We start from the raw sequence: 12,747 nt of genomic DNA, 5'->3' as shown, positions 1-12,747 counted from the left end.
AGATGTACCCCTGGTGTAAAAGGAACATTAGTAGCAGATATGATACAGGTATGTTGTTAACAAAGAAATGAACAAACTTATGGGTATGCAGAGATATCCTGAAGTCTTTGTTCAACTGGGTTGAACACTACTGCCTCTCATTATAGACATTTAAGCACAGTTTTCAAAAGGTGTTAAGGTACTGCACTGAGACAGGATACACTGTGATCAGGTTCACATGAGCATGTCAACCACGCAACAACCACTTGGGAAACTGCACAGAAAATGCAGCCCTGTAAAGTAACCGTTTCTCAAAGAAATAGTCTCTTTCAGCCCAAAGAAGAAATGTACTGTCTAATCAATTTATTCTGGGAAATGAGTTTGACAGCCTATCACTGTCGTTATTTCCAGAGCAAGGTGCAGCCGAGTTGGCACCGCAGCAATGTATAAACATTAACATATGGGTGTGCTGGGTGTTAACGTTAACTGGATGTAATATAAAAAAAAATGAAAGCACATTCCTCACCTCTGTTCCAGGTCAGCTTAAATCAATAACCAGTAAGACGTTAACTAGCATTTGTTTTTGTTTTTTTTGTTTTTTTTTTGTTTTTTTTGAATTGAAGGGATTGAAGAGCTGGAATGTTAAAATATGATTTCCTGGAGGACTGGAGGATGAATAATGAACTTGGGGGGGGGGGGTGCTTTCAATGTTCTCATACCTGGCTCTGTGGGGGAAGTACACAGGTGATGTTATCATCTGTCATGTTCGTTCAGGGGCATATAATTATAGAGAGCGTGTAAAGTTCAATTATGTTATACAAAGGAAATGAAAGTGACACACATACAGACACACACCCACAGAATAAATGTAAACTAGAACTGCCTTTGGATTTGAAAAGAAAACAGCTGAAGAGATAGCAAACTGTAAGATGGGCAACTGGGTTGTGAATAATTGGTTCTCTGCACTAATAATTGTAAGTAATTTTTCTAATTGTGTTCAGTTAATATACAGTGTATTTTAAAATGTGCATTAAGTTAATGAAATGTAGTTAACTTCCTTTCTACTCTTCTAAAGGAAGAAACAGCAATGAACATTTTATTGCAATCACCTGTCAAGCAAGTTTTGTACACCTTTTATTTTGTATTATTTTGCTAGGAGAAGTTACTCAAAATTCCATGTGGTGAATCTTAAAATCTGCAGCATTATGTAACAATTATTACAGGTTTAGTAAGCAATGTTAGGAATCCATAAATTCAGGATAAATAAGACACCTAGTGATCAGATACTATGAATATTAAGCAAGTGGTATTGATAATAAACATCTCCAGTCTGCTATTATTATATTAACAAAATGTTCTCATAAGTCACACACATTTTTAACTCTAAATTAAAAAGAGTTACTGCAACTTATTACACTCCAACCCAGATTTGAATATAACTTTTTTTAAGACTGTTAGTGCAGATGACCTGTATGCCCATAGCCACTTAGAACTAACACTGAAAACTGCTTTTCCTTTGCTACTACCTAAAAGTATGCCAGTCTGTGGAAACTACAGTATCTAATGCAATGTGTACAAAGGGACCACGTTTAAAATTAATGGCACGCATTAGAAAATAATAGGTCTGGCCTTTAAAACGTGGTTCATGATTATGGTTGTAGGGGCTCCTAGAATTATGAATGCATTTATATAGCATTTAGAAAATTAAACATGAGACTTCAGGAACACAGAAAAACTGTTTTAGGGAAAGTCGAACAACAACTAGTAAGTTTACTTTTCACTGGACACACCTGAGATTCTAATCTTTAAAATGTGTGGGTTTATTCAAAGAACACTGTAGGTGTGGAATCCAACTTCTATTTATATGTCTTAGAAGGACACACCTAAGGATCTAGTTTTTAAAATACATGAGCTTAGTTAATGTAAGTAGCAGGTGAGGGATGTAGTTTCTGTAAGTTATAGCAACATGAAAAAACACATTTGTAAATATAAAAGTATAATACCTAAGGGATGAATTGTGAACAGGACTTATGTAGCTCTTTTGTAACTGTGCTGAAAATGTGATAGCAGCAGTTGCATATTGTAAATGTATTTTTAAAGGGCTCTGTAGTGTTCACCACCACACTGGCATTCCTTGTAAGATGATTTTATTTTTTATTAATGGTTAAATGTACTTTTTTTGTCCATCGCTGAGCAGGCTGTACATTCTTGTTGCATGTCAGGAAGCTCAGAATCCTGTGAGTTTTATTACCACACCTAGTGCTTAGATTTATTTTCCAGTGGTGTCACTTTAGTTGTATAGCATGGGGGGTCCTATACTCCAGAGATGTCCACATGAAACAGAGGTTCCTATCTGCCTGTGCTGATGGTAGCTTGCATGAATAATAAAAATCCCACTGCACATATGAAAAAGAGTAAGGAAGATTTCTCCCACTGTTTTTTTCCAATTACTGTGAGACAGCGGCCAAATTTATCTGTTTATAGATATACTACCTCAAGTTGCCACTGAAAATAGACTAGGGTGGTGGTGGAACAAACCCAGTCAATAAAAAGCAAATAAACAAATAATAAATCATGATTTATATCACATATGCTAAAGCAATTAAATGCATTAGAATGTCTGATTTCCACTAATATTTTCTGTGGCATGTAAATCAGTGGTTTAAAAAACCTTATGCTGAGTGGCCTGTATGTTTCAATATGAGAAATCTGCAGCATGATAGGCATTAGCTCATGTTTCTGAGCAACATAATGAATCTGTTCTGGTTTTCAGTTAATTGTTCATTCTCAGGAAGAGCAAAATGATTAACATGCTTCAGCACAGGGACAGACACACAAACACACACGCGTGCACACACACACACACACACACACACACACACACACACACACACACACGCACAGAAATGTCTGATTTGTGCTCTGTATCTGACAGCCGTTAATAAATCAGCATTTGTTTAATGTCAATCCAACGACAGAATAATGAATGAGAATCTTTAGTAGCAAACAAGCACAAGCTAAAAAAAGAAAAACTGAATAGTAGCTGAAACAAAATATTTTGCAAAAGAAGGAAGATCAGTGGAAGTAAACATGCATTTATGTGTAAAACCATATCTATGTATACGTGAGGTAGATAAACACAAGAGTTAGCCTGGAGCAAACTGTACTGCATAAGATACTTAAAATGAAAGAAGAGAGTTCGGTCTACAGCCTGAGACTAAAATGATTTGCCGCACCTCACTGTGAAGATGTGTAATTCATCCTCATGTCACTTACTTCCTTATTCATCTCTGAGCATCTTAGAGCAAATTATTGCAAGAGTGTTTTTAATTTACTCTCAGTGTTATAAAACTGAAACAGTTTTATAAAACAAAACATTTAAAACAGCTGTAGTGCTGTGGATGTTGTATCCCTTAGTCATATTGAATTTTGTTGCTGTAAAACACAGTTAACTGCAAAAATGGCAACAGTTAATAAAAAGCAAATATTGTCACAAATGTTTTGAGCAGATAAAAAAATTGTGAAGTTTTATATAACGCGTGGGTATCCATGGTAGCAGTGAGGGAATTAACCCTCCTTGAAAACCAAGTTATGTTTTTTTTTTTTAATATTCCTGCCTGTATCGTGACAAAAATATTAATTTTTATCCAAGACACTGACATTTCAACGGTGTCTCCCATTTTTACATTTCAGTTCCTGTCCACCCGAGATCTTGAACAAACCTCCTGCAAATTATTAAGACTAATCTTGTTGTCCAAGAAATAATAATTATTTCTTGGACAACAAGAACAGTCTAGAAGAGAAAGAGTGCCATATAAGGTCCAGTGTCACAGTAAGTCTGTTGCCATTATCCCAGAATGACATAGTAATTTTATCGGAGATATACTCCACTGTCAGTATTAAAGATGGTTATCTGATGCGATTGGCACTACACATCCCAGTATGCATTGTGAGAGTCACAAATTGGAGTAATGGAGAAGGTATGGAGGATGACAGCACGGCACAAATCTATTATATAGCATTTGACTACCATAAGTATGTGGCTTTGCCCAGTGGCACACTTCAGGTTAAATAATGACAGTGTCCTTGAGAATGTTCATACATTTTAAATAGTTTGGTATTTGGATCAGCCAGTTCATTTATCTGCTGTTTCCGGTTATGGCTAAGAATGAGATAAGAATTGACTATGGACACCATTTGCTCATCTTTAACTGCTTTGAATATGTGTTACTGCAGAGCTATGTTTTAGCATTAGTTCAGCTGTGTGTTCTTAAAAGCACTGCTGACAGAATTTTGCTGGGAAAAGCTTTGTTTTGCTAGCAAACAACATATTTGGGTATGTAGAGATGCAATAGCAGACAGAAGAAAGGGTATTAATAGATTCATGTCAATCGACTGACAACTCTGTCATCGAGTGCAACCAAATGAGAAAAAAAAGGCCAACATGACTTATTGCAAAACTTGGAGACATTTTTTTTTTTGCAGGGGACAAGCCCTCCTTTACCCTGAACTGGAGACCCCCCCCCCCCCTCCATATCCTGAACTTAAATATACTTACTACAAGGTTGCACAACAGTGTACAAAAAGAGAACTCCACTGTTAGTGAAAGTTGTTTTCTCCAAATTTTCTTGATCACTCAGCACTTTCTGGCCACTCTAACCAACTGACATCTTCTTAGGTACTAATATCTGCCTAAATAAGCACTGAACAGGAGGAATTTGTATATAACTCTCAGTGAAGGAGATGAACTAGATAAAGAAAACTGCAACACATGCTGAAGTCAGTTTTAACTCTGATGATCATCAAAACAGACTATTGTTCTATTATGTTTCAGATTGCTTAGCCTAGTGATTTTTCACACTGTAACACACAGTGCACTGCATGTGTGCTCAAAATAACTGCCACTCTATTAGAATGACATTGTTGATATACAGTTTAGTCGTGCCATATTCTAAGGGGTATAATCGTGTCACAAAATTGTTAGTGTATTACCTTCTGTGGAAACTTTTGGTTTGATTTTGTGTCCAGGAAAGTCTTTAGCCTTAAAACTTTTCTGTGTTTTATATTGTTTCCTGGCAAAACGGGTAGAGAAGATGAAAAAATACTGATTCAGCCAAAGTTCTATTTTATAGAATATTTTGTCCTGTGCTGTCTCTTATAGTTGTGTTTCACTACCATTTCTGGAGCTGCTTATTTCTGTTAGGTGTCAAGAAGTGAATCACATACATGGAAAAGGCGTTCTAAAATACACCTCAGAGCATATAACCCCAGGGCTTCTGATGGCCACCCACAATAACATTTAAGTATTTCTTTCATATCACTGGAAATCCCCACTGGTGAAATAATTTAGGGGATTAAGCCTCTGATCTGCTCCCTACAATCAGTGATACAGAAGCTGATGTCTTTCACCTCTGTTTGTTGACATTATGACTATGAGCAAGTCACTTAACCTGGCAGAGGTCTTGAATTGCCTCCAGAAAGGGGCACGTGGACTTAACCAGTTAATTAATGAATAAGTTGAGCTAAAATAAGTTGCTTTTTAAGTATTGTTCACAGAAGTTACTTTAATTTGTTCCTTATTTTCTAATTCATGAGAAATTTTGCACGCCCCCCAGAAAATTTCCTGCAGGTACCCACATTGTAAGGAGTACATGAAATGCAGGGTTTATTTTAATTTCAGTACACTGTTTGCATATACAGTTACACAACTGAGTAGTATGCTTTTCAAGAAGAGACTGCAATGTACCCCAAAATTTCACAAATCATTCTAACTGGAGCTATCCATTGCTGTTAATGCAAATTTAACTTGGTTCATAGGTTCATAGGTTGGTACTAGGCTATCGGCCCTAGGGCCTATACAAGCCAAGCCATAGCAATTCCCTGGTTATTTCTTCCCACACTATTTACTTCCCTGGACCCCTGTCTAGCAGGGCGACTGACATGATCCCTGGGGTGAATTTCCTTTCTCCCATCCAATCATCAAGGTTCCTTTTGAAGAGGGCCAAAGAGGCGCTCTGCTTGACATGTATGGGCAATCTTTTCCAGAGTCTGGAGAGTCTCTGAGTCAGGAACCTATCCCTCCAGCTTGTTTTGTTTATTGTGATGACAAGATTTAGATCCGTGGAGCGTGTGGCTCTGAGGGATTGGGATTTCTTTAAGTGTAGCATGTCCAACAGCTCTGGGATTGACATGGCCTTGTATGTTAAGCAGAGATCACCTCGGAGTAGACGATATGCGACAGAGTATAGCTGGAGTTTTTTAAGGCGATCAGCATAGGGCATCTGCTTTAGGCCTGTGATTCTTTTAGTGAGGTATTTCTGCTGCCTTTCCAGTTGTTGCAGATGTCTTGAGAGGTACATACCAAATGAGGCGTTGTATTCTATAATGGGTCTAATGAGGGATGAGTACAGTGGGACAATGACCTCCTTTTTTCTGGATGGAAACCCTTAGTGATGAGGTGTGCCACATAGAAGGATTTCCTGACTGTTGTGGTGATGTGGTTATTGAAGGTGAGACCACTGTCCACCTGTGTCCCTAAGTCTCTTACCACTCTTTCGGTGTTTAGTGTACTGCCACCTATGTGATAATTCATGGGTACATGTTTTTTTAAAAGGGGATAACTATACATTTCTTGGAATTGAGCTTGAGCCCATGGCTCTGGCACCAAGCATCTGTTTCTGTAAGGCCCTTTTGTAGAGTATCCACATCATTTGGGGATTCAATAATGGCTCCCAGTTTGCAGTCATCTGCAAACTTTGTTAGCCAGAGTTCCTTAATGTTGGCCTGTACTTCAGAGAAGTAGATGCCAAACAAGAGATGTCCCAGGACTAAACCCTGAGGTACTTCACTTGTCACTTGTCTGGAGCTGGATTTGGAGTCAGCTACTTTTACAGTGTGGGTTCTGTCAGTAAGCCAGTTGGCAACCCATCAAGTGATGTAGGGATTAATGCCCAGCTTAGTAAGTTTATCTATGATTCCAGAGTGGGGGATGGTGTCAAAGGCCTTGGCGAGGTCCAGATAGGCTGTGTAGACTGCCTTACCATCGTCCATGGCTCTGGAGACTGATTCAAAGAAGTCAATAAGGTTCAGGAGACAAGATCGTCCCTTCACGAATCCAAACTGGGTGGGGTCTAGTGTTTTAAGGTTGCCAATGTCTTTGTTTATAAGTTCCATGATAATACTTTCCATGGCCTTGCAGATCAGGCTCGTCAGACTGATGGGGCAGTAGTTTCCAGGATCCAAGGTGGATCCCCCCTTGTGGAGTGGGATAACTGTAGCTGTGCGCCACTCAGTGGGCACAAAGCCTGAGGTGAGGCTATGATTAAACATGACACTTAGGTGAGGTGCCAATTCATTTTTTAGTTCATGTAGTACACAGCCCGGGATGTCATCTGGTCCCACGGATGCTGTATTCTTAGCTTTGGAGAGTGCGTTTTTTACCTTTGTCACCGTTATTATCGGAATTTGGCAATCTTCCAGTATTGAGATGGGCCATTTAGGGGGTGAGAAGGGGTGAAGTTGGCACTGAATCAATCTGCCAGGATATTGGCAATATCCTTGGGATCAGTATATTTAATGCCATTCTGATGTAGCACAGACCAGATCTGAGCATTGCCATTTAGATTCTTGACAAGTTATAGAATGCCTTGTGGTTGTCTTTGGAATCTTTGGCAAGTTTATTTTTGTAGCTAGCTTTGGAGGATTTTATGAGGGATCTCAGCTTCTTACTGAGGCTGGTAAGGGAGTTTTTTGCATCCTGGGATTTTTCCCTTTTCTGCAACAGTTTTTTCCTTTTGTTGTAAAGTCTGATTATGGCAGGGGACTACCAGATTGGCTTCCTTTTTTTGGAGGAGAGCATCTTGGTTCTATTTGGGATGGCACGATTCATGTATGAGTGGATGTGCTCGTACAGTGCCTTAGTGTAGGACTCAGCAGTTGAACTTTCAGTTCCCGTCTGCATGGGTGTCATGAAGTTTGTAACTTCTGACTTGAGTAGCATGAAGGTGGCCTTGGATATGTTTTTTATGGAGGTTTCCTTACTGGTGAGTGAGAGTGGGATGTGGATGTTAAGGGTGATTAGCTTATGGTCTGACCTGACCAACGAGGGGTGACCATAGGTGTGAAGCATCGATGTCCCATGTTGGTAATGACCAGGTCTAGGATATTGGAGCCCCTGGTGGGACTATGGATTAGTTGATCCAAGGCATTGGAATTTATGAATTCCAAGAGCCGCTGAGCAAAGGTGTTGGTGCACGAGTAGTTTTTCCAGTTAATGGCAGGGTAGTTGAAATCACCCAGTATTAGGGTGTTTGGTTGTATATTAATATTTTCCAACATGTTTAGAAAGGTGTAGTGAGAATCTTGGGGCATGGTGGGGATCTGTAGCAAGCTACAATTTGGATTGCAGTCTTACCTAGTGTTAGTTGCACCTGGAGAATTTCAGATGCATTGTGTTGGGCAACTAACCTGGTGGTGTGAATATCCTTGGTGAATATGGACACTCCTCCACCTTTAGTGTTTCAATCCTGGTTTGGTAGCCGAAAAGTGTGGTAAGAGTTGTAGCCTGGTATTTAGGGGTGCTCTCTGGAGCCTTGAACCAGGTCTCAATTACTTGTCATTCTGTAAACAGACTTAATAGCCTGTTATATTTATCTACATATCTTTCTTATAGGGCCCCAATATTCTCGGGTCTGTTCCAACTTAATTTTGGAAATGATATCTATAAATCATTTTTGAGTATTAGGTAAAAACAAATTATTAGATGCTACAAATAAAAGTGCCACCTTCTCACATATCGTATAGATTCAAGGTTGGTACTAGGCTATCGTCCCTAGGGCCTATACAAGCCTAGCCATAACAATTCCTTGGATATTTCTTCCCACAATATTTACTTCTCTGGACCCTTGTCTAGCAGGGTGACTGACGTGACCCCCTGGGGTGAATTTCCTATCTCCCATCCAGTTGTCAAGGTTCCTTTTGAAGAGAGCCAAGGAGGTGCTCTGCTTGACATGCATAGGTAGTCCATTCCAGAGTATGGGGAGTCTCTGGGTCAGAAACCTATCCCTCCAGCATGTTTTGTTTATTGTGATGACAAGGTTTAGATCCCTGGAGTGTGTGGCTCTGAGGGATTGGAATTTCTTTAAGTGGAGCATGTCCAACAGCTCCGGGTTATCTGACCCTCATAAAGGGTTTCAGTAGACAAATCCATTTTCTTCCTCTTTTCAACTATAATAAGGATCTTTCTGCATCAGTCTTTTCCTTTTTTGACTGCAAATTCCATCTGTCCACAAACACTTCAACAGTGACAATCATTTAGAGCTAAGGTTTACACTGCTGAGTGGCTAGCCCTGATGCAGCTGTCCTATTTTAACACACACTTACACACACTCTACACCTGTGTTGAACTTAGAGTGTCCTATCTACCTACTGCATGTCTTTGCAATGTGGGAGAAAACCAGAACACCCAGAAGAAACCCACATGAACACAGGGAGGACATGCGGACTCTGCACAGAAGGTACCCCAGCCAAGAATCAAACTGGCGAACCTGCTGCTGTGGGGCAACAATGCTATCCACTATGTCATAATGTAGTAACCTAGGACACAAACTAAGAAGTATACAAAGCGAGGAAACAGTCCAGGTACTCAAACCACCACTTTATTTGATAAAATCCAAAAAGTTAAGTGCTTTCATCCGGTAAAAACATCAAAGGGGACTTCTTCAGAACAAGGTTGTTCACATAACCATACCTTAAAGTACTACCACTATCATTAAATTTGCCCAATGAGCTTGGTTAATTAATTAGTCATTGCCTAACATTAACCCTCAAGATGCCTCAACTTTAATAGACAGTCGATACTATCATATTCATTCAGACCTGGCTACATAAAAGCATTGAGCCATAATTGCCATTTTAATTCACATAGTTCAAGATGTTCAGGAAATAGTTTACCCTGTATATCTAGCCCAAACTGCTGTATTACTACAAATCCAAATTCATGATGCTTGAATTCCATTACATGTTTGCTCAGGGCATTAGTTGGTTTACCTTTTTTAATATTAGTCCAGAAAAAGAAAGGTCGTTGCTTGCCAAAACCCAGCTATCGTACAAAACTCCAAACTAAACAGACAAAATAACGATGCTGGATACTGCTCAGGATATAAAATACGATTTAATACCACAGAACAATTAATTCAGTATAAGCGCTTTCGGGCGGTTGCCCTTCATCAGATAAAAACATTGCAGATAAAATCCCTTTTAAAAAACATGTTAACCAATCACAACTCAGTAAAACACCCGCCTTTTACACAATGTTGGTTTAAGGGGGACTACATCGTTCAAACCTGGATCCCTATGTGTTGTTAGCTCAAGGATCCACCTAGATTCAGCTAATTCTGTGTTCGTAGTGTTACTGGTATTTAATGTCTTTCTTTTCTAACATATTTTTAAAAATTGATTTTTCTTAAAAAACACACTTGGCTTAATACGCAACTTATGGTTGACATTTTTGTCAAGTACAAAAAAGTACCAAGTTTTGTTTAGAATTTTAACAACAGATGAACTGTCCGTGTTATAAACTGTAATGAAAGAAAGGCATCCCTTGTCAATTTCTTTAAGGAAATCAACTTTTACTGAGACAATTTGTGCAGCCCTCACCAGCTGCCCTTTTACTACAGATCGCTTCTGATAAGGTAAATGGTAGCTGGTGTATTCCAAATAAGAATTCGAAAAAGTGAGCTTTCTATATATATACTCAATGTCAGTTTCCCATCATGCGAGTTTTTAAAACTATCAGCATCTAAGTAACTTATTGTATCTTTGTGACATGAATGTGTAATCTTAAGAAATTCAGTGGTATTTTTGATATAATTTAAAAACTCACTCAGCAATTCCTCTGAACCTGTCCAAATTAAAAATAGGTCATCCAAAAATCTTGTGTAATGCTTGATGTAATTTATATACCCACTTTTAATAATAAATTTAGATTCCCAGAGGCATGACACAATTTTCATAATTGGGGGCATATGCTGCCCCCATTGCAACCCCCACAACTTGTTTAAAATATTGTCCCTCAAAGAAAACAAAATTGTTACAAAGAATAACTTCCATCAAGGTAACAATAAGGTTAATACAATCCTGTTTTTGCTTCTTGATCTCAATTAGCTGTTTCTCTAGCCAACTTAGCCTAATGTCATGTGGTATAACCGAAAATAAGTTTTTCACATCTATAAAGGAATGGGGTGGTTGTGTATACTTTTTAGATGATGATATATGTTTGTCACTTTCCACAGAATTTACCTCAGTTGAGAATGTACTATCACACTTGAAAGTGAGGTTAGTACAGTATTTTTCTAATAATAATCATTGGTATTATTTAGGATTTTTTTAAGCTGTCTATCATCTATCTAAGAGGTGATCTCTGCTTGACTTAGAAAGCCATGTCTGACCCAGCTCTGTTAGAAATGCTACATCTAAAGAAATCCAAATCCCTCCACATCACATGCTCCAGAGACCTCAAACCCATTACCACAATCAACAGAACATGCTGGTGGGACAGGTTCATAACCCAAAGACTGCCCATACTATGGAACAGACTTCCCATACATGTCAAGCAGAGCACCTCAATGGCCCTCTTCAAGAGAAATTTTTATGAGTGGATGGGTAATAGAAAGTTCACCCCGGGGATCACTGTAGTGGTTCTACTTGATAGAGGCACTGGGTACTAACATCAGGCATCACAATGTCAGGGCACATCTATGGGCTAGGCTTGTAAAGGCTACAGGGCCATTAGCCTAGTACACACCTATGAAGCTATACCACAGAATTTCTTAATGAAATGAAATGAATGGTCTCAGCAGAAGTTGATTTCCTTAAAGAAATTGATGTTATTCTTGATATGTTTAGGAAAAGGGGATACCCGGATTGGTTATTAGATAATGTTAGTAATGAAGTGATACTTAAGAGAAAAAATGGGTTTTATAAACCTATCTTAAACAATTCATTGAATGAAACGTTGGTGACTGTCAATGAGGTAAAAGAAGGGGTGACATCTGACAAGGGATGCCTTTCTTTCATTACAGTTTGTAACACGGACAGTTCATCTGTTGTTAAAATCCTAAACAAAACTTGGCATTTTTTGCACTTGACAAAAATGTCAACCATAAGTTGCGTATTAAGCCAAGTGTGTCTTTTAAGAAAGATCAATTTTTAAAAATATGTTAGAAAAGAAAGACATTAAATACCAGTAACACTACGAACAGGTTATGAGCTAATTTCAAATATGGGATGTGTAAACAATGCCCTTACATTTTGTCTACTGGAGCAAGTTTAAATTTTGTGATTTTAATTTTTCTGTACAAGGACATTCCAATTGTCAATCTAAAAATGTGGCATATCTTCCGAAGTGTATCCACTGTTTAGCATTCTACATAGGAAAAAACACGAGAAGGTTGCGTGACAGAATGTATGAACATTTGACTGATATTAAATAAGGTAAACCAACTAATGCCCTGAGCAAATGACTGATATTAAAAAAGGTAAACCAACTAATGCCCTGAGCAAACATGTAATGGAATTCAAGAATCATGAATTTGGATTTGTAGTAATACAGCAGCTTGGGCTAGATATACAGGGTAAACTATTTCCTGAACATCTTGAACTATGTGAATAAAAATGGCAATTGCAGCTCAATGATTTTATGTACCCAGGTTTGAATGAATATAATAGTATCGACTGTCTATTAAAGTTGATGCATCTTGAGGGTTAATG

The 12,747-nt window shown here is 38.4% G+C and overlaps 1 protein-coding gene across 1 annotated transcript in view; it reads left to right on the top strand.

Annotated features, from left to right (window-relative positions):
* Positions 1-743: 743 nt before the first annotated feature.
* The window catches only part of LOC122790046 (NADPH oxidase 1-like), a 351,263-nt gene continuing 339,259 nt past the window's right edge, over positions 744-12,747 (top strand). The window contains exon 1 of the mRNA XM_044057612.1: positions 744-953. Within this exon, the coding sequence (XP_043913547.1) occupies positions 909-953 (45 nt within the window). The 5' untranslated portion in view covers positions 744-908. The remainder of the gene's footprint in view (positions 954-12,747) is intronic.

This window comes from Protopterus annectens, chromosome 15.part0 (genome assembly GCF_019279795.1).
Source record: "Protopterus annectens isolate FY-2018-M chromosome 15.part0, PAN1.0, whole genome shotgun sequence".
In the NCBI taxonomy this organism is placed as follows: domain Eukaryota; kingdom Metazoa; phylum Chordata; order Ceratodontiformes; family Protopteridae; genus Protopterus; species Protopterus annectens.
The sequence above is the reverse complement of the archived record's forward strand: the minus strand, read 5'-3'. Positions and strand labels throughout refer to the sequence as shown.